At 40.6% G+C, this 22862-nt stretch overlaps 1 protein-coding gene across 1 annotated transcript in view; it reads right to left on the reverse strand.

The window, feature by feature from the left end:
* Positions 1-210: 210 nt before the first annotated feature.
* The window catches only part of reep5 (receptor accessory protein 5), a 41539-nt gene continuing 18887 nt past the window's right edge, over positions 211-22862 (reverse strand). Inside the window, exons 3-5 of the mRNA XM_073068564.1 lie at positions 9282-9420; positions 2552-2720; positions 211-573 (exon numbers count right to left, since the gene is read on the reverse strand). Of these exons, the coding sequence (XP_072924665.1) occupies positions 524-573; positions 2552-2720; positions 9282-9420 (358 nt within the window). The 3' untranslated portion in view covers positions 211-523. The remainder of the gene's footprint in view (positions 574-2551; positions 2721-9281; positions 9421-22862) is intronic.

The raw sequence follows: 22862 nt of genomic DNA on the forward strand, positions 1-22862 counted from the left end.
ATTGTAAGTATATACTGTAAAATACTAAAATTTCATTAAAAATTTATAGTACCCTGATGCATGAAAAATACCTTCTATGTCTTGCCTCTATTGTGTGATATTCTAGTTTAATTCACAGTACTAGCTCCCGGTAACATGGCAAAATGCTGCAGAAACCATACTTGCAATTTTAGCATATTTGGCAATTTGAATAAGTTGTTCAAAGGAAAAAACAATCACTTGATAAGTTTATTGGACATTCACCATACAATGAAAGGACAAGACAAACCAGCGAAACTTCACTCAGAATTAAACCTCTATCATTGACATAGTTCAAGAACTTCTCACAAGCAATTAAATATTGAATGTAGTATTACATTAAATTTGAGTATTACATTTTCCACTTGCTTTTGGTAAAATTGAGTACATAGATAAGAAACACATTTAAAGTGTGCATTTTTTAAAAAAACTTTCCAAAGGCAATATCTTAATACTCTGGATCCCAGGGAGCAAAGAATAAAGGCAAGCTTTCTAAAGGTATTGCTTAAGTGCTCTTCTTCTCTTCAAAGATCAGGTTTGCTGTCGCTTTCTTGGCTGGCAAAGACACAAAAATTAACAATTTTGAAATACTTATTTTACTTAATCCTAATGTTGCCAAAGAAGTCACACAGGAACCACCCCACCACCACATTACCAAATTAATTTTTTCAAACACACTTCTGAAAACATTCTACACTCGCATGTTGCCAGGTAACACTATTCTAGTACTAATCCCACTTGCATGTCTTTGGTTCATTGCCTTCTATCTGTTGGCAATTCAAGAGTTCGTATAGATATGTTGTGGGAGCATCTGCCTTAACCACCTAATCAGTTAGTATTGCTCTGACTTCTTTTCCAGCATGACATACCAAATTAACAAGCAGAAAGCTGATCATTGCAGCTAGGCTCAAGATCTGATATCTCAGCTCAGTACCTGAAGCAGAACCTCCAGAAGTAATTTGCAATGCAATCTTAAACACAGGAGAGTCTGCAAATGCTGGAAATCTTCAACATGCAAATTGCTTCGTGTCTACTCCAGGATTTGGATCCAAGGACACAATTTGGGTCGGAATGCTGTTGTTTGCTTGCTTCTATTGTTCGCATGATTTGTGCTTATTTCCTCCCCTCTTTGCCCACTGGGGGTTGCTCTTTTTATATAAATTGGGCTCTTTGCTGCTGCCTGTAAGCAGACAAATCTCAAAGTTGTATAATTTGTCCACTCATTGATAGTAAATGTACTTCAAATCTTTGTAGGGACTTCCGGTCCGATGCTCTGCTCCCCCCATACCAGACGGAGATGCAGCTTGATGAAGATGAAAAAGTATGTGGATGCTGGAAATCTGACCAATACATAGAAAATGCTGGAGGAACTCAGCAGGTCAGGCAGCATCTGTGGGAAAGAGTAAACAGTCGACGTTTTGGGCCCAGACCCTTCATCAGGACTGCAGAGGGCTGTGTGCTCAGCAGACTGACTGGGCCGCAGGATTCAGCTCATACTGTCACCAATTTTGCAGGTGACACAACAGTGGCTGGCCTCATCAATAATGATGAGGAGTCTCCATTCCTGATGAAGGGTCTCAGCCCAAAATGTTGACCGTTTACTCTTTTCCATAGACGCTGCCTGACCTGCTGAGTTCCTCCAGCTTTCTGCATGTGGAGATGCAGCTTGTCAGGACGGTCTCAATAGTGCTCCTATAAAGTTCAGTTAAGATGGGGGAGGGAGGTGAACCTTGTTTGCCTCAATCTCCTCAGGAAGTGGAGCCTCAGCTGTGCCTTCTTATTAAGGGAGGTGATATTAAGGGAACTCCCAGGAACTTGGTACACTTTAACTCTCTCTACAGAGGAGCCATGTATTTGCAGAGGGGGCTGGTTCGTCTGCACCTTCCTATGGTCCACAATAACTTCCTTGGTCTTTTCTACGTTTGGACTTGGGTGTTGTTTTCTCACTAGTCTACCAGCCACTGCACTTGCTCTCTGTACTGTGACTCACCATCATTACCAATGAGGTCAACCACTACTGTGTCATGTGCGAGCTCGGCGACAGTTTGAGCTGAATCCTGTGGAAGTTGTGTGTCAGCAGTGTGAACAGCAGTGGGCTGAGCACACAGCCCTGGGGAAGGTTGGTGTTCAACATGATGGGACGTTGCTGCCAAGTGGACTGACTGTGGCATTTCTGTTAAATCCAGGATCCAGTTATAGAGGGAGGTGTTGAGACCCAGTGCGGACAGTTTCCCCACCAGTTACTCAGCACGGCAGGCTATGGAGGGGAGTAAACAGCTCAATACAATCAGACAGTGTTTGTAACTCCAGGATAAAGACTCTAGAGTGATGAATGCTGTTTGCTTATGGCAACTCCTCATCTATCCCACTCAAAGGACCGAGCATACTGAAGGGTTCTCATAATTATCCTCCTTTTGAATGTTTGCTTTGAGAGAGCCATGTTGCAGGCTCATCAAGCACTTGTTTATAGAGGCAGTTCAACCGCTCTACTCACAAAAGCACCATAGTGAAATATGCCTTTTATTTATCTTACCATTTTCTCTAATGCCATCTGCAGCTTCCGAAGCCCTGTCACCTAGATCCTTCACGACCTTATCCAGTCGAGCCTCGTGCTTCAGAAAGAAAGTGCGGATAAAGCGCTTGTAGATCATCTGAGAGCCGTTGTTTGAATAGGGGGCCATACACCAAACCAGGAATGCGCACTAAATGTCAGAGAAAAATACATTTAATAACTGGAGATAACAGCCTATTGTGCTTTTGCATTAAATTACTGGTTATATCAACTGTCACAAAATAATTTGCATGATATCTTGATTTATGAGTTATTAGTTGGATTAAGTTAACAAACTTCTACAATTATATCCTCTTGGCATATGATTTTAACTGTCAGAAAAATATTCAGTCTATCTTTGACCTAAATGGCACTATAAATAAGGAAGGTAAGACATCCATCCTTTCATTGACGCTGGAAGGCTGATAAGACACAGGAGCATCTGAGCAAAGGGGGGGTAATATTAGCGACAAGGAGTGGGGAGAAGTGAAATAGGGCTGGAATACTTGAACACGGAGCTAGAACTTGCATTTGGTCAGCAGAGATAGAGACTTCACCTTATTAATTCTTGGACATATAAGATCAGGAAAGGTAATTCTCTCCCCAGTGGAACACAAACTGCTACTCACTGTGGGACAACTAACCACTAAGTGACTGGTTTTCATTACTGCATTATTCAATTCCTTTTGTATATTAAGTCTGTGGAGGCATAGATCCATTTAGAGCAAAGCACCAGTCTAAAGCAAATCCTTAATGATTGATTGAAAAGTTTTCTGCTGAGATTAGCACTGTGGGAAGCTAATATTTTGCCTTATGTTGACAGGTGGTCACAGAGCCCAGATGCCCTATGAAGCATCTTCAGGATCTATTGCTTACTGAATGAATTCCTGTCCCATCTAATGAGTGATTCACTCAGGAATTCACCAATTCACAGCACCATCTGTTACTGAAGTATTGAGTGGAGGTCCTGTTACAAAGCCTGCGTGGTGTTCTAGAATACCTTACTACGTAGAGATACATTTATCCCACCTCCTCCTCCCCACCATATAAATGCAACCAGCACTAGAGATATATTCTTATTTTCATAATATTTATTCTATTGCAGAACTTCACATCTAAAATATTCAATACATTTTGAAATGTAATGTTGCAATGCTTGTCTTTTTTTACAGCAACAGTTCTTCCAGTTCTCACTAGAATTTGGAACGACTCAAAAGCTGATCATCATAAGTTTTGACTACCTCAAATTAAAATCTGACATCTACCCTAGTTCTACACTGCGTAACCAATTCTGGTCTTTAAACAGCAAATGCTGCTTTATTCCACTTCTGAAAATGGCCTTTTATATTCTTTCTTTTATAAACCCATAAAGGATCTAGATAATCCTTTTCAGAATTCCTCCCTTTTTGCTTGTTCTTAAGCTAAGCCAGATCAATATTAGTCTTTAGGTTCCTTTGCTGTATCTGGTCTCCCTAAGGAGCACAACTCTAAATGCAACTAAAAGGAAATGCAGCCAGCAACCCCTTCTCCTCTACACATAAAATTACTGAAACATTGCTCAGTGTCCTTTATCTCCTCCATATACAGTAGGTCAAATCAGCAATGAATCGAAGGCCCCCAGCAACACTGCAGCCCACCCCCACCACACTAGACACACTGTGCAAGGTATGACTCTAGCCACTATAGTGCTTCCTTTTACAGCGTAATGACTTGAGTGCCTCAAAACCACACTCAGTCCACTGGCTTGAACTGACTTTATTACCTACATCCTTCATATACATGAGGCGTAAAAATCTTTACATTACATCTGTCTAAATGTGCACTGTGCCATTTATAGTAATTTATAATAAATAGCATGTACAATAGGACATTCAATATAACATAGAAATACAATTGTATCAGCGTGAATTCATCACTCTGATGGCCTGGTGGAGCTGGAACAGTTTGTGGTTGGAGTGACTTGGGGCCCCAGTGATCCTTCAGGCCCTTTTTACACACCTGTCTTTGTAAATATCCTAAATAGTGGGAAGTTCACATCTACAGATGTGCTGGGCTGTCTGCACCACTCTCCGCAGAATCCTGCGATTGAGGAAAGTACAGTTCCCATACCAGGCAGTGATGCAGCCAGTCAGGATGCTCTCAATCATACCCTGCAGAAAGCTCTTAGGATTTGGGGGCCTAGGATTTAGGTTTTATGAAGCTTCTTCAACTGTCGAGGTGAAAGAGGTGCTGTTGTACCTTCTTCACCAAATAGCCAGTACGTACAGACCACGTGAGATCTTCGGTGATGTGTATGCTGAGGAACTTAGAAGCTGTTCATCCCCTCAACCCCAGCTTCATTGATGTCAATAGGGGCTAGCCCGTCTCCATTCCTCCTGTAATCCACAACCCGCTCCTTTGTTTTTTGTGACATTGAGGGAGAGGTTGTTTTCTTGACACCACTGTGTCAGGGTGATGACTTCTCTGTAGGCAGTCTCGTTATTATTTGAGATTAAAGCAATCAGTGTAGTGTCATCAGCAAATTTAATTAATAGATTGGAGCTGTGGATAGTGACGCAGTTATGGGTATACAGAGAGTAAAGGAAGGGGCACAAGACAGGGTGAGGACCGAGCTCTTTGAGTTTCTTGTCAAGCCTGGAGGGAATTATGATGTTGAATGCTGAACTGTAGTCCAAGAACAGCATTCTCACATAAGCATCCTTCTTCTCCAGATGTGTAAGGATGGTGTGTAGAGCTGTTGCTATTGCATCATCTGTCGATCAGTTGTATAGGTAGGTGAATTACAGGGTGTCCAGTGTGGGTGGTAGCAAGCTGCAGATGTAGTTCTTGACCAGCCTTTTAAAGCATTTGCTTATGTAACATGCTGTAAGGTTTCACTGCCAATGTAATGGCCTCTCTGTGCTGTTTCACTGCTAATGTAATGGTTTCTCTGTAGCAGCAATGTTTGGGTTATAACTAGAGATAACAGGGCTTTGGAATCTGGGGGGCTATCCAATGAGAGAAATGTTGTTCTTGTGAGTCTGGAAGGGAGATTTTCACGGACTTTTGTCAGCGGGAGGAGGAAGACGAGTGTGGAGAGAGCTGGGAGACAACCAGACGGAGTGGACTGGGAGCGAGGAGGGTCCGAAGGTTGGTGACGCTCAGAGGAGGTTGATGGCTGGTGAACGGCCATATTAGCAAGCTCCAATGTGCACTTTTGACTTTTTCCTTAAAATGGGCCCTTTTAATTTTCTTTACTAACCCTATATTCAGATTAAGATTTAGAAAGTTCAATTATTTAATTGCATATGAGGTACTGTCTGATATTTTGCAGTGTGGATTTGTAACTGGGCAACACATCAAGTAGCATCCACACAAACAAGATTTCTCAGTTTGGCGGGGCCAGAGGTTGTCTTCCCCTAGACAAATGCATGCTGGCCAAGCCTGAGAGTTACACTTATTATTGAGGTGAGTGCAACAGGACGCCAGTCATTCAGACCAGCCACTCCTGTGCAACTCTTTGGTTCACATTTGAAATGGGGCCATGATGAGGTCAAGGAACAATCTAACTGAGAAATTAATTCTCACTGAGAACCTGCAGTAAAGTGGCAGCTCACATCAGATTCTTTCGGTGCAGCTTGGGGAAAACACTCCTATGGGGGGCAGACTGTGCAGAGTTCTGAACCGATTGATCAGGATCAATATCCCTGTTACAGAGACAGTGCAGTGAATATTGACCAGACTGCTTCACCATGTTGAATGGCAGAACACACTAGTAGGCCAGATGTCCTGTTCCTGAGTCCATTATCTATTCCTATTGAGAAGGGGATTAGAGTGTTCAAGGACCATCCAAAAAAAAAAAGCCCTCTCCTGAATAGCAAACAGAATTCTGGTCATCACTGATGTCTGCTCTACTTGACAATTCAATGAATAGCTCATTGAAGATGTATCCCTTTAAAAATAGAAAGTGCTAAACATAGCTTTTCCACTGGGACCTCTCCCATACATGATATAGTGTTTTTTTGTGATATACGCATAATCCAATGTGGTAAAGCAGTGTCACATGAAATGAGAAATCCAACTGTTGTGTACCTTTGTACATTCCCACCTAACATTGTGGGATCAACATTTCAATATATACTATGAAATGACATGATAGAGGTATACAAGATATTAAGACGAATAGATAGAGTGGACAGCCAGCACCTCTTCCCCAGGGCACCACTGCTCAGTACAAGAGGACATGGCTTTAAGGTAAGGGGAGGGAAGTTCAAGGGGGATATTAGAGGAAGGTTTTATACTCAGAGAGTGGTTGGTGCGTGGAATGCTCTGCCTGAGTCAGTGGTGGAGGCAGATACACTAGTGAAGTTTAAGAGACTACTAGACAGGTATATGGAGGAATTTAAGGTGGAGGAATATATGAGAGGCAGGGTTTGAGGGTCGGCACAACATTATGGGCTGAAGGGCCTGTACTGTACCGTGCTGTACTATTCTATGGTTTATGTTCTATGAACAATGTAGGTTCTGACCACATTTATCCATCTATTCAGCTCCACAGTCTGGCTCTGCAGCAAATAAAATATTGTATAAAATGACTGAATATACAGAACATGAACTCTGGGAAGTCACTGTCCTTCTCTGCAAAAGCATGTGACTTTTTAATCTGAATAATACAAAGTATTCAGTAATTAACTTTTACAAACATCTGTGCACCTTATTTGCATTCCTTCAAATTATCCCTATTCTGAACTGAACTCAAATTACTGTCACAACAGTTGGAACCCAGCTAGAATATAACAAAGGAGCTTTGAGCTTCGAATGATACATTACTGATGCCAAACTCTTTTCATGTATCCCAAGAACACGAACAACAGAATTTGCAGTTATTTCCAATGATGAAAGGTATTCGTCGCCCCTGGTACAATTGATCCCCAAGTCCCAAATGAAGGTACTAAGCGTTCAACGATGGGATGTTGTTGATGCGCTGACCAACCTCAGTGTGTGACCACAGAACAGTATGAACTAAGGTCAATCAGTAATCTTTGAACGATGGTCTAGTTTTACCAGCTGAAGTACACCAGTATGTGTACTTGCTTGTCTTCCTCATACTTTGCAAAAAATGAGGAAGGCAAAGCAAGATAGGAAGTTGGATGATGATGTAATGCCTCAGCTGGAAAGGAAATAGAAATGAGATTTTGTCTTTGGAAAGGAGTTTATATGCAACAGCAAAAAAATTACTACACCATTTCACATTATCCATTAAACCAGAATATATTTTAATTTTGTGAGCAGAATAATTAATGCTTAATGCTGGTAAACCAACTTAAATATTTGCTATTTTAGTCCTATATTGTTTACTCACACATCATGAAGACCCTAGAAAGCCTGGTCCTGGCTCACCTCCGACTGGTCTGATCAGCCGTGGATCCCTGCAGTTTGCCTACCAGGAGCACATTGGAGTCGATGATGCTGTCATCCAGCTACTCCCATTTGGATTAGCAGGGCAGCACTGTGAGGATCACGTTGTTTGATTTTTCTGGTGCCTTCTATACATCCTAATTGCTGGGGGCGGTGGTGGTGGGGCGAAAGCTCCATTCAATGCAGGCTGGCACTTCTGTTGTATCCTGCATAATGGACTACCTGACTGGCAGACCACAGTTTGGCTGGCTTGGACTCCTGTTTACCCTGTGTACCTCAGACTTTAGATACAACACTGAGTCATATCAAATGCAGAAATTCTCTGATGCCTCAGCAATAGTTGGGTGTATAATGGGAGGGAGAGTACAGGGCCCTGGTGGAGGACTTTGTCAAATGGTGCAAGCTGAATCACCTGCAGCTCAACGTCAGTAAGACAAAGGAGATGGTGATGGACTTTAGGAAGACTAAGCCTGCACTGTTCCCTGTTATTATTGATGGTGAGGATGTGGATGTGCTGAGGACCTACAAGTGTCTAGAGGTGCACCTGGACGACAGACTTGAGTGGAGCATCAACACAGCCTGTGTACAAGAAAGGCCAGAGTCGCCTCGACTTCCTGAGGAGACTGAGGTCCTTCAGAGTATTCAGGCCTCCCCTTCACATGTTCTACCAGTCTGTTGTCACCAGTACAATCTTTTATCAGTGGTGTGCTGAGGAAATGGCATCAACACCGGTGATGCCAACACGCTGAATAAACTGATTAGAAAGGCTAGCTCTGTTATAAGAGTCAAACTAGATATACTGGAGGCTGTGATAGAACAAACAACTGTGGAAAATCCTAGCAGTTCTAGACAATGTTTCTTACCCTCTGCATGCCACCTTGGCTTAACCGAGGAACACTTTCAGTAACAGACTTAAGACAACTGGACTGCTCCAAAGAGTGCTATATGAGGTCATTCTTACCCTCGGCCATCAGGCTCTATAATGAGTCAGCCTATAGTCAGGAAAGAGATCTTGTAATCTTTGATTTGTAAATCTTGTACATCTTATTTTTAACTTCCTTATTTTATTCTTTCTTTCTTCTCTTCTAATATTTGTATATTTGTACACTTGTAATATTACTGTGACACTAATTTCCTTTAGGATCAGTAAAGCATCTAAATGTACAAGTATTCATATGAAAAGTAGAAAACATTACCTTACTATTTTTTTTACCTATACTACTTGAGTAGTGGATACTAAGAAATATCAGTTGTGCTTCAGTTACTCCCAATGTACACTCTAATTTGATTGCAAAACCGATCCACTTTTACCCACCTTCAATATATAATAGAAGGGAAACCAGGAAAAAAGTATGTCAGAAAAGAACTCAGCGACACTGAAGACACCATAAACTACCCAGTACATCAGCCATATCGTGTCATCATCTTTATCAGGGCTTTCAATGGCCTTGATTCTGCAGGAATGAAAAGCAAAACAAACAAAAATTAATTCTTGCAGGCAAGTATTTCAAGAGCACAGAAAATCTGTTTTTAACATTATTTTTAAATAGGTGGTCATATTGGAAGGCCAGCTGTAGATATACTGGGATACAGGTTGAAACTCTCTAGTGCAGCACCCTGGGGACTAGCCAGTGTCAGACCACAGACGAGGACCTGATCATTTCCCTCCGAGTGGGAGAACCATTCTAACTATAGAACTACAGACACAGAACGCACCCCCTCCCCACCCTGGATTATGGAGGGTGTCCGAGAATGGCTCGGAACCCAAAATGTCAGAAATTCTGTGGACTGAGATCTCAAAAGTCAAACTGGCAGGTCAATTTGCTCCATATTAGTATAGTTACTTTTAGGTCTTTGTTAGATTTAACTAATTAATGTGAATTTGTACTACAGATTCCATCAGTTCTACTCCCCCATATTCCTCCGTAGCCTAACCTCTCATGTTCAGGAACTCCGCCACCCACCAGTTTACAGCAGTTAACTGACATACTGGTACATCTTTGGGATTTCAGCAGAAACCAGAGAACCTTGAGGAAACCCACAGAGAATTTGGTTTTGGTTTATTATTGTCACATGTACCGATACAGTCAAAAGATTCTCTTGCATTCTGTTTAAGCATCCATCTTATTGTACAAGAGATTTGTTCAAGAGACTGATAACAGTGGGATCGAAGCCGTCCTCCAGCCCGGTGATTCGTGCTTTCAGGCTTCTGTATGTTCTGCCCAATGAGAGAGGGGAGAGAGAACGTGGTTTGGTCTTTGATTACGCTGGCTGCTTTTACTGAGGCAGTGAGAAATGTAGACTATGGGGGGTGGGGGAGGGCTGGTTCCTGAGTTGCATCTACAACTCCCTGCAGTTCCCTGCAGTCACGTGCAGAGCCATTGCCATACCAAGCCACTGTGCATTCAGACAGAACTAAGACCAACTCAAATTTGCAAACGTCAAACAGTGAGCGTATGATCCTTGGCAGACATAGAGGGATATGGGTCTAACCCAGGAAACTGGGTGTAGCCGGGACAGCACTGTGGTTGGCATGAGCTCAATGGGCCAAAGGACCTGTATCTGTGCTGTATTGCCCTAATTTAGGACTTAACCTCTGTCAGTACTAGGTTTAACAATAAACTCACAAGAACAGTGAATACAATATGTTTGTTTTTGTTCTGGACGGGGAGATGAAAAGATTGAATGCAAGGCCAGTGGAGTCAGTGCAGTGAAGTGGTACTAAGGTAAAATAACAATCAGCCACGAACTCACTGACTGGCCTTATCCTGCTTCTGTTTCCATGTCCTTTGTGTTCATGAGAATAGAATAATGGCTAAAAGGGAAACAAGTCCGTGAAACAAAAATATTGCAAAATGGAGGTGGTTAAAGAAGGGTAGGTTGAGTAAAGGCAGAGGACAGTGACAGACAGAGAGCATAACTGTGTAGATCACAAGCCCACAGAAAAGAGCTGTCCAATGAGATTGCTTGGGTAACGCTTCAAAAGATCTAGTTGTAAAGATGAATTATTAAATAATGTTCCTCAATTAATCAACACTGGTCACAATGAATGATTTAAGGAGCCTCTGCGTGCTTCTACACTACAGTTAAACTCCAGGCCTATTTATAATCAACTCAAATAAAGTATTCTGTACGTCACAATCTGAAAATGTTGCTGATAAATGTTCACCATGTGACACAAGTACAATATTTTTCCTCATACTGAATGCAAACAAAAAAAAATTTAGTTTCCCCAAAGCTGTTGAACAGATATGCTTTGTATTGCTTCAGTTGGCAAACATATGACTGAGAGCAATTTTATGACCTACTTGCATTTTCCTGTATAAGCATTGTGATTGCTGCTTAGAACTGCTTCAGAAAAGTAAAATATCTACACGAGAAAACCCAAGGGCAGATATACACAGTGCAACTATATTTAATGAAATGTTTAAAAAGAATGTACTTGTATATGTAGAATTTCTGTTGAAAAATGCAAATTTGTTTTCAATTATGGTGCTTTTAGAAAATTATGAAAGAAATTATTGAAAGATAGATTTCAATGAGGCTAAGTTACAGATCACTGCACTTTTGGAACAGGAGATTTTTTCTGAAAATGGATACCGTCCATTTGGTAGACGAAAGGAGAAGTGTTATAGCTGGCACCATATTCTGGTCATATGTGAAACACAAGAAACAGAAGCAGATGGTCATTTAGTTCCTTACATCTGCTCTGCCATTCACTGAGGTCACAGCTGATCTTTTGGCAGAATGCCACTTTTCTGCAAAAGCCCTATCTACCCCCCCCCTCCCCATTCCTTTAATCTCTGAAAATTTGTCACCGTCTAGAATGTATTTGGTGACTGGGTCTCCACAGCTATTTGGGTAACGAATTCCAAAGATTCACTAACCTCCGTCTCATCTCTGTCTTGAATGGCCAAACCCTTATTTTGAGTTGGTGACCTCAGATGTAAGGCACCCCAGTTAGCAGAAGCATATTCCCTGAAGCTTTCCCATCAAGTCTGCCTTGCAGGCACCTCTGGTGAATGTTAAATTTACTGGTGATCCAAAGGGTAAGTGGGAAAGTAATGGGCAAACATCCAGCAAAGAAAGAATAAGCATATCATTGCCAGCTAGGGTTAAATCAGAGGTTGCTGGCTGGTGTGGCTTGAAGAGCCCAATACACGCTGGATCTCTAAATAAAATAAATAATAAATAAAATATAATTTTCTCATCAGAAATAATGCTGGAAGTGTGAAGTTGGCCTTCCTAGCAAGAAAAATAAAGCAGCACATTACCCGAGTGGTGAGAGTTCTAGGATGCAGAGATGGAGGTCGGGTGAACCACTGCACAAAAGGTGAGTATGCAGGTATATTACGTAATTAGGAAAAACAATGGAATGTTAAAGGATTATAGTGAAGAGAATTAAAGGACAAAGATTATGTTTCAGCTTTATAGAGGAATGTGTGTAGGCCTCCGTTAGTCTTGATGTCTCGATAGACCATGGATTTGCGAAAGTTTCTAGGGCACAAGCCTGGGCAAGGTTTTTTTTAATACATGGAAGACCTGCAGTTGCCCAAACTGCCAGTCTCCCCTCTCCATGCCACTGATGTTGTCCAAGGGAAGGGCACAAGGCTAATACAGCTTGGCACCAGTGTCGTCACAGAGCAATGTATGGTTAAGTGACTTGCTCAAGAACGCACATGCAGCCTCAGCCAAGGCTCGAACTAGCTACCTTCGGATAACTAGACGAGCGCCTTAACCACTTGGCCACATGCCAACACATAGAGGAATAGTGAAAACATATTTAATGAGTTTATACAGTATTGCTCAATGCAAAGATGGACATCAATGCATTGAAAGCATTTCAAAGGAAGTTTACTTGATTAATATCTGGAATGGTTTATTTAACAAGGAGTTGGACAGTTAGTTTTACACTCAGTGAAGTTTTGAAAAATGAGGGCTGACCTGACCAAAACGTAGCTGATACTGCAATTGAGGGATCTTGACAGAATGGATGTGGAAGGAATGTTTGCTCTTGTGGGAGAATCTAAACTAGAAGCTTTAGTTAAATAGCAATCATCTATTTAAGATTGGTGAGAATTCCAATGAGAAAAAATAGTGTAGTGAAAGAACCATCCTTGAATATTTCTTTAAGGCAAAGGTATGGCAGATAGATTTTTGATTCTCCGCTGAAAAGGCATTTGATTCGGTTAATTGGAATTTTCTTTACAGAATTTTACATAGATTTGGTTTCCATGACCCAATTAGTTAAATTATACAGACACTGTATGAAAAACCTACTGCTAGGATTAAAATCAATGGATATTTACCAAATAGTCTTACCCTAGAAAGGGGCACAAGACAGGGTTGTGCATGGTCACTGCTACTCTTCGCATTATATCTGGAACCATTAGCTCAATACTTCAGACAAAATGAAGATATTAGGGGAATTACTATTAATGGGACAGAGCATTAATTGGCTTGTTACGCAGATGACATTTTGATCTATCTAGGGCAACCAACATACTCTTTACCTAAATTGATGCAATCCTTTGAACAATATGGTCAATTATCAGGATACAAGATCAACATAGATAAAACCCAATTACTTTCATATAACTATAGCCCACCAAGAGAAATTGAAAGTAGATATCCCTGGGCATGGCAAACAGAGTCTTTCAAATATTTGGACATCATTATACCAAAAGATTTGGCAAAATTATCAGAATGCAATTATCAACCTATGTATAAAAAAAATTAAGGAAGATTTAACAAGATGGAACCTAATTCCTTTTTATAGTCTCAGTTAAAGGATTGAATCCATTAAAATGAATATACTGCCCGGACTATTATATCTCTTTCAGACCCTACCAATAGAGATTAATCAAAATCAATTCAATGAATGGAACAAAATGTTATCAAGTTATATTTGGCAAGGTAAAAGGCCTAGAGTTTGTCTCAAAACTTTGCAATTAGCCAAGGAAAAGGGAGGATGGGGCCCACCTTCCCTTAGAGATTATTATTTTGCAGCACAGTTGAGAGCTGTGATATATTGGTGTAACCCATCATATGTTGCTCAATGGAAAAACATTGAGGAGCGGGTACTTCCCATCCCCATACAAGCAATTTTGGCTGATAACAACCTACAAAGGTACATAAATACTATTGCTAACCCATGTGAAATGGACTCTTAAAATATGGAAAACTATTATAAAAGAATATAAACTAGAGGGAGATATTGCAATTCGTAAATGGTGTGCATATGACTCGGATTTTACACCAAATAAACTGGATGCTAGATTTAGGGATTGGACAGCTAAAGGAATAACAGTTCTCTGCAATATAATGAAAGGAGGAACACAGTTCAGTTTTGAAATGCTTAAAGAGAAACACTTATTAGAAAAACAAGACTTTAAAAAAAATTGGTGTTTACAGATGAGACAATATGTTGATAGGACGGTTAAAAATATAACCAAGGCAAGTACATGTTTGATACAGCTATTTAGAAAAGCAAATAACTATATAACAATTACAGCACGGAAACAGGCCATCTCAGCCCTTCTAGTCCGTGCTGAACGCTTACTCTCACCTAGTCCCACTGACCCGCACTCAGCCCATAACCCTCCATTCCTTTCCTGTCCATATACCTATCCAATTTTTTTTTAAATGATAAAATCGAACCCGCCTCTACCACTTCTACCGGAAGCTCATTCCACACAGTTATCACTCTCTGAGTAAAGAAGTTCCCCTTCGTGTTATCCCTAAACTTTTGCCCTCTCTCAACTCATGTCCTCTTGTTTGAATCTCCCCTACTCTCAATGGAAAAAGCCTATCCACATCAACTCTATCTATCCCCCTCAATTTTAAATACCTCTATCAAGTCCCCCCTCAACCTTCTACGCTCCGAAGAATAAAGGCCTAACTTGTTCAACCTTTCCCTGTAACTTAGGTGCTGAAACTCAGGTAACTTTCTAGTAAATCTTCTCTGTACTCTCTATTTTGTTGACATCTTTCCTATAATTTAGTGACCAGAACTGTACACAATACACCAAATTCGGCCTTACCAATGCCTCGTATAATTTTAACATTACATCCCAACTCCTATACTCAATGCTTTGATTTATAAAGGCCAACATACCAAAAGCCTTCTTCACCACCCTATCCACATGAGATTCCATCTTCAGGGAACTATGCACCATTATTCCTAGATCACTCTGTTCTACTGCATTCTTCAATGCCCTACCATTTACCATGTATGTCCTATTTGGATTATTCCTACCAAAATGTAGCACCTCACACTTATCAGCATTAAACTCCATCTGCCATCGTTCAGCCCACTCTTTTAACTGGTCTAAATCTCTCTGCAAGCTTTGAAAACCTACTTCATTATTCACAACGTCACCTACCTTAGTATCATCTGCATACTTACTCATCCAATTTACCACCCCATCATCCAGATCATTAATGTATATGACAAACAACATTGGACCCAGTACAGATCCCTGAGGCACACCACTAGTCACCGGCCTCCAACCTGACAAACAGTTATCCACCACTACTCTCTGGCATCTCCCATCTATTGAATCCATTTTACTACTTCATTATTAATACCTAACGATTGAACCTTCCTAACTAACGTTCCATGCGGAACCTTGTCAAAGGCCTTACTGAAGTCCATATAGACAACATCCACTGCTTTACCCGCGTCAACTTTCCTCGTAATCTCTTCAAAAAATTCAATAAGATTTGTCAAACATGACCTTCCACGCACAAATCCATGCTGACTGTTCCTAATCAGACGCTGTCTATCCAGATACTTATATGTACCATCTCTAAGAATACTTTCCATTAATTTACCCACCACTGACATCAAAATGACAGGCCTTTAATTGCTAGGTTTACTCTTAGAACCCTTTTTAAACAATGGAACCACATGAGCAGTATGTCAATCCTCCGGCACCATCCCCGTTTCTAATGACATTTGGAATATTTCTGTCAGAGCCCCTGCTATTTCTACACTAACTTCCCTCAAGGTCCTAGGGAAAATCCTGTCAGGACTCAGAGATTTATCCACTTTTATATTCCTTAAAAGCACCAGTACTTCCTCCTCTTTAATCATTATAGGTTCCATAACTTCCCTACTTGTTTCCCTTACTTTACACAATTCAATATCTTTCTCCTTAGTGAATACCGAAGAAAATAAATTGTTCAAAATCTCCCCCATTTCTTTTGGCTTCACACACAGTTGTCCAATCTGATTCTCTTAAGGGACCAATTTTATCCCTCACTATCCTTTTGCTATTAATATAACTGTAGAAACCCTGCAACCTCGTATCTTCTTTTAGCTTTTCTAATTTCTTTCTTAAGATTCTTCTTACATTCTTTATATTCCTCGAGCACCTCATTTACTCCATGCTGCCTATATTTATTGTAGATCTCTCTTTTTCCTAACCAAGTTTCCAATATCCCTTGAAAACCATGGCTCTCTCAAACTTTTAACCTTTCCTTTCAACCTAACAGGAACATAAAGATTCTGTACCCTCAAAATTTCACTTTTAAATGACCTCCATTTCTCTATTACATCCTTCCCATAAAACAAATTGTCCCAATCCACTCCTTCTAAATCCTTTTGCATCTCCTCAAAGTTAGCCTATCTCCAATCAAAAATCTCAACCCTGGGTCCAGTCCAATCCTTCTCCATAATTATATTGAAACTAATGGCATCGTGATCACTGGACCCGAAGTGCTCCCCAACACAAACCTCCATCACCTGACCTATTTCATTCCCTAACAGAAGATCCAACACTGCCCCTTCTCTAGTTGGTACCTCTATGTATTGCTGCAAAAAACTATCCTGCACACATTTTACAAACTCCAAACCATCCATCCCTTTTACAGTATGGGCTTCCCAGTCTATGTGTGGAAAATTATTCAGATAATAATTCAGATAACGGTAGTAGAATCATTTCAAGCATGTATAAGGGTTTGTCAAATCTTAAAACACATTTGACTTCATACAATCAAACAAAATGGGAGAAGGAAGGGGGGAAGGAGGAAGAATGGACAACAATATGGAGGTATCAATGGAAGTGTACCAGTTCACTGAAATGGAGGGAGTTCGGATGGAAAAACTTGGTAAGATATTTTATTACACCCTCTCAGAAATCCCATTATGATTGTGTGTGTGTGTAGGCCTCTGTTAGTCTCAATAGACCATGAATTTGCGCCTTGGAAAGTTTCCAGGGCACAAGCCTGGGCAGGGTTTTTTTTTAAATGGAAGTTGCATTATGATAGTAACCTCCTTGTTTGATGGAGAAGTTGTGGAAATCAAAATGCAAACCGTTATCATATTTTCTGGAAATGCCTTGTTATTAAAGACTATTGGAGTGGGATACACAATGCCCTACAAGACATCATTAAATGTGAAATACCCTTACAAAGTAAGACCATATATTTTGGATATATACCTCCAGAATGGTTGGAAAGAGATAAATATTTAATGAATATACTGTTGATGGCTGGTAAAAAGACTCTTACTAGGAAATGTTATCACAGGAGAGCCCAACCTTAAGTGCATGGATGGAAATTACAATGGACATTTACAAAATGGAGAAGATAACAGCATCTGTTAATCATAAGTTGGAACAATTTGATTCATACTGAGAAAATGGTTTAACTACATAACACCTCATAGGCCTGATTTTATTCTCACAACTCAATGAATATATTGTAAAAAAAACCTCCCTACTTGTACAGTTTTCTCCTTTCATTTGTTCTTTCTTTCCTCTCTTCTCTACAAGTGTATATCTCAGATAAATATTATATGACTGTGATATTTCTGTACAATATCTGAAATACATCTTATGGAAATGTTTGATGATGAACTTCAATAAAAAATAAATTACAAAAAAAAGATTTTTGATGATCAAGATTTACTTTTTATTTAGTGGAGTAGGCCCACTGAGCCACGCAGCCCCAACAACCCCCAATAAACTTGATTAATCTTAGCCTACTCTAACCTAATCATGGGACAATTTAGAAAAACCAATTTACCCACCCAGTACGTCTTTAGACTGTGCGAGGAAACTGGAGAACCCGGAAAAAAAACCACATTCCACAAGGAAGTAGTACAGGGACTCCTTACAGAATGGCACCAGAATTGAACTCCGAACTCTGGAACGCCCCGGGCTGTGAAAGTTTTGCACTAACCACTGCACAACCCTGGCACCAAATTTAGAAGTGAGGGCCCGAGGTTACAGTCAGGTTACTACAGCTCCATTAATCCCATTTTATACATTATTTTAAATCATCCTGTAGTGACCTATATGCCACATACAATACCATGGAATAGACAACTGTCCTTTAACGGCATCACCTGTAGTGTGCGACTTTCTCAAGGCTTCTTTTGCAACATTATGAAGCACGAGGCACAGTAACTTGCTACAGAACCCCCTCGTGCTGCAAGAGGATCTCAAGCTCTATAACCTCACCTCCCCCCACCCCCGCATCCCAGAGCCACCTGAGTTTATGACTATTTTTAAGTGGTTAGGCGATGAAGTTCAATGATTGTTCTGGTGGAAAATTTGGAAGAGAAAAATTAAAGAGTGTTGGAAATGCACAGTGGTTGGGTACCATCTGTGGCTTGGAAACCAATTAATGCTTCAGGTCAATTACTGGCTGGAGGGGGTGGGAAACACATGATATAGGCTTATTACATATATCACACATACACTCTACATCGGTCCCAATTCTCCCCCTCCTCCCTAATCGTATTCCCCTGCAACTTAACCTCCCACATAGTCACTAACCTCCCCTTATTTCTTGATTCCTTAACCATCTACCCAAGGTAAGGGGCAATTTACAAGCACATCTTTGGAAACTGGAGCACTCAGAGGAAAACCCACAGGGAGAACCACAAAAACTGACAGTGACATCACCCTGTATCAGGTTCATACCCAGATCCAGGAGATGTACGACTACAGAACTAACTGCTTTGCCTTTACTCACTACCAGGCTGACGCCCACCCCCAGCTTAAACCAGCATCATGGGAAAGAAAATTCCTATTCATTTTATTTAACGGTTATAAAACTGTGCTAACAGGAAATCCTCAGAGGAATCAGAAGTAGAGAGAGTGAGCAATTTCAGATTCCTTGGTGTCAATATCTCTGAGGATCTAACCTGGACCAAACATATCAATGCAGCTACAAAGAAGACACAACAGCAGCTGTACTTTATTAGGCATTTGAGGAGATTTTGTATGTCTCCAAAAATACTCAAATTTCTACAGATGTACTGTGGAGAGCATTCTAACAGGCTGCTTCACCGTCTGGTATAGGTGGGCTTCTGTACAGGATCGAAGTAAGCAGGCAGACAGTTGTAAACTTAGTCAGCTCCATCATGGGCACTAGCCTCCATTGGAACCAGGACATCTTCAAGGAGCGATGCCTCAAAAAGGTGGTGTCCATCATTAAGGACCCCCATCACCCAGGTCATGCCCTGTTCTCACTGCTACCATCAGGAAGGAGATACAGAAATGTGAAGGCATTTACTCAATGATTTAGGAAAAGATTCCTCCCATCTGATTTCTGAATGGACATTGAACCCATGAACACTACTTCACTACTTTTTAAAATTCTATTTACTACTGTAATTCACAGCTTTTTTCTTTATTATTGTATATTGCATTGTACTACTGCCACAAAGTCAAATTTCACACCATTTGGTGGAGATATTAAAACTGATTCATTGTATAAGGAAATTAGATTTATTTCTTAAAATATTTCCATGCATCGATGTCAGCAATAGTGAAAGAAGCCAGGTGATAACATGGAGAAAATCTGAAGATGCTGGAGGAGGAGGAGGACCAAAACAGCAAATATTCTCAGTACAGGAAGAGCAATGGAGTTTTCATCATTTTCATCTTTCAAAAATGGTACATGTTCATTATAAAATAATGTTCTATAAACAGTTCCTTGCACATGTTTGAGCTCATACATGTAGACATCAGGAAGCACAAAAACTGGTCATGTAATCTTCAGTACACGCTGATGAAGTCTACACTGCAGTTGCTGCACAGAACTCTATCCATCATGGTACCGCAGCAATTAGTGTAACACTGTTAGTTGCCAGCGATGCAGGTTCAATTCCACCACTGTTGGTAGGGAGTTTGTACTGGTTTCCTCTGGGTGCTCCGGTTTCCTCCCATGATGAAATGGCAAGGCAGAGCTGAAGAGCCAAATGGCCTAATGCTCTATTGTCTTATGATCTCCCACATTCCAAAAGTTGTGGGAGTTAGTAGGTTAACTGGTCCCATGGGTGTAATTGGGTGGTGCGGGCTCACTGGGCCAGAAGGGTCTGTTACTGTTCTGTATCTCCAAACAAAATAAAGTTTAGCCAGGACAGCTCAAACAATGGAATGGTACACATTGCTACTATGAATACCTCAAGAAATAACAGCCAAAGAGTTGGATAATTCAGTTTCTTGTAATTTTACAACTTTAAGCTCACCTTTTTAGCCTTGCCACCCGAATTCAATATTCTGTAGTAATAGCCGTGCCAAGTGATAAAGGAATTTCACTTATTTCAGAGGCTCACTTTAAATTATGTCCCACCTTTCTGGTGCAGCAGGAAATCATGTTTCCAAATTACTGGTGCACCTTGCTTTGAAACCTCAATGAGTTCACACCCAGGGAAGAAAAGCGATTTGGTTCACTTCCCAGAACATGCAAGAAGAAGCCACTACTTGCAACTCTAGTGTACAATATGCAAGTGCCATACAAGATTCTTTTTCTCCCAATAAGGTTGAGAGAAGTGCTTTAAGAGGTTTTCAAAAACTACTGACTGATGGACTTAAGAAGGAACTCGAAGTACCTTCAGTCAAAATGCCTCTATGACTGGAGGCTGCGACAAGCGGTGTATCATAGGGATCGGTGCTGGATCCATTGTTGTTTATCATCTATATAAATGAGTTGGATGACTATGTAGCAATCTAGATCAGCGGATTAGTGGATGACACCGAGAATGGGTGCACAGTGGACAACAAGGAAGGCTATCAAAGCTTGCAAAGTGATCTGGACTAACTGGAAAAACAGACTAAAAAAATTGGAGATGTAATTTAATGCAGGCACGTGTGAGGTGGTTGGACTCTGGGAGTCAAACCAGGATAAGATTTACACAGTGAATGATAGAGCACAAGGTATGTGGCCTGACAAAGGAACTCAGGAATACAGATCCAAAATTCTTTGGAAGTAGCGACATGGGTAGACAGGGTTGCAAAAGGAGCTTTAGAGCCAACTCATGAACATCATCACACTTTCTCTGCTCTCCTTTTTCACTGATCATCTACTTTTCTTATTTAATAACCTATTTCTTGTTGTAAGTTATAGTTATTTTTAAAATGTATTGCATGGCACTGCTGCTCCAAAACACATACTGCAACATATGACAGTGATATTAAACCAGATTCTGACATTGGCCTTCGTAAATGAGGGTACTGGGTACAGCAGTCGGGATGTTACATTGAAGGCCGAGTTTGGAGTATTGTGTGCAGTTCTGGACACCTTCCTACAAGAAAGATACCAATAGGCTTGAAAGAGAGCAGAGAAAATTTATAAGGATGTTACTGGGACTTGAGGGCCTGAGTTACAGAGAAAGGATGAAATGGTTATGACTTTATTCACTGGAGTGCAAGAGAAACAAGGGAAAATCATATAGAGGTATTTCAAAATCATGTATAGATGGGGTGAATGCTCAAGGCTTTTTTCCTCTCAGATTGGATGAGACTAGAACTAAAGGTTTAGTGTGAAAGGTGAAACATTTAAGGGGAAATCTGTGGGGGAACTTCTTCACTCAGAGGATGATGTGAGTGTGGAACAAGCTGCCAGTGGAAGTGGTGAACGTGAGTACAGTTGTAACATTTTAGAGAAGTTTGTATAGGTACATGGATGAGAATGGTATGGAGGGCTGTGGTCCAGGTGCGAGAACACGGGACTAAGCAGAAGACGAGGCCGGCATGGACTGGATGGGCCAAAGGATCCATTTATGCTCTAGGACTATAACCGAATAATATAATCATAGAGTTAGAGTCAATTGTACAGCATAGAAATGGCCCTTTGGCCTCTAGGTATATGCTGACAATTTTGTCCATCTATGTCAATGTCATTAGTCCACATTAGGACCATTACCTCTTTAAATATCTGTCAAGATGCCCCTTAAACAGTAATTGTATATGATTCTATTGGCAATGCATTCCATATATAATTTACAAAAAAAACTTTTTCCTAATGTCTCCTTTTGGGTTGGTAGATGCAGACACAATTACAACATACAAAAATTCATTTGAACATGTACTTATATGGGTCTGACGAAAGCAAATGGCATTAGCATAGGCATGAATCACAGTATGGACGAGTTGGTTCCGAAGTGTCTACTGCTGTGCTGTATGATTTGATTATTCTAAATTTTCTATTATTTATCTTAAAACTAAGCCCTTTCACTATTGCCATTAGCAGGCATTTTTGACTATCTGCCCTATTTACACCACTCTTAATTTTGTTTACTTCCACCAGGTCACTCCTTAGTCACCTTTTCTCCAAGGAAAACAAGCCCAGCTTATCCAACGTCTAAAATCCAGTTGACATTCTGGTGAACCTCATCAATCACAGCCCAACTTTGGTTAGCAACCAGAACACACAACACTCAAGTATGGCCTAAGCAGTACTTTGTAAAGTTGCAACACTACAACCCAACCCTCTGTGCCACAACCCATTAGGGCAAGCATGCCATTTGCATTCTTTATGACCATATTCACCTGCATTGTCACTTTCAAGGAATTAAGGACTTTGAATCCTAGATACTGTATCACTGCTCACCTAGATTATTTAGTGCCCTACAATTTCCCATGTCCTACTCCTACTT

The sequence above is a fragment of the Hemitrygon akajei genome, chromosome 2 (assembly GCF_048418815.1).
Source record: "Hemitrygon akajei chromosome 2, sHemAka1.3, whole genome shotgun sequence".
Lineage (NCBI taxonomy): Eukaryota > Metazoa > Chordata > Chondrichthyes > Myliobatiformes > Dasyatidae > Hemitrygon > Hemitrygon akajei.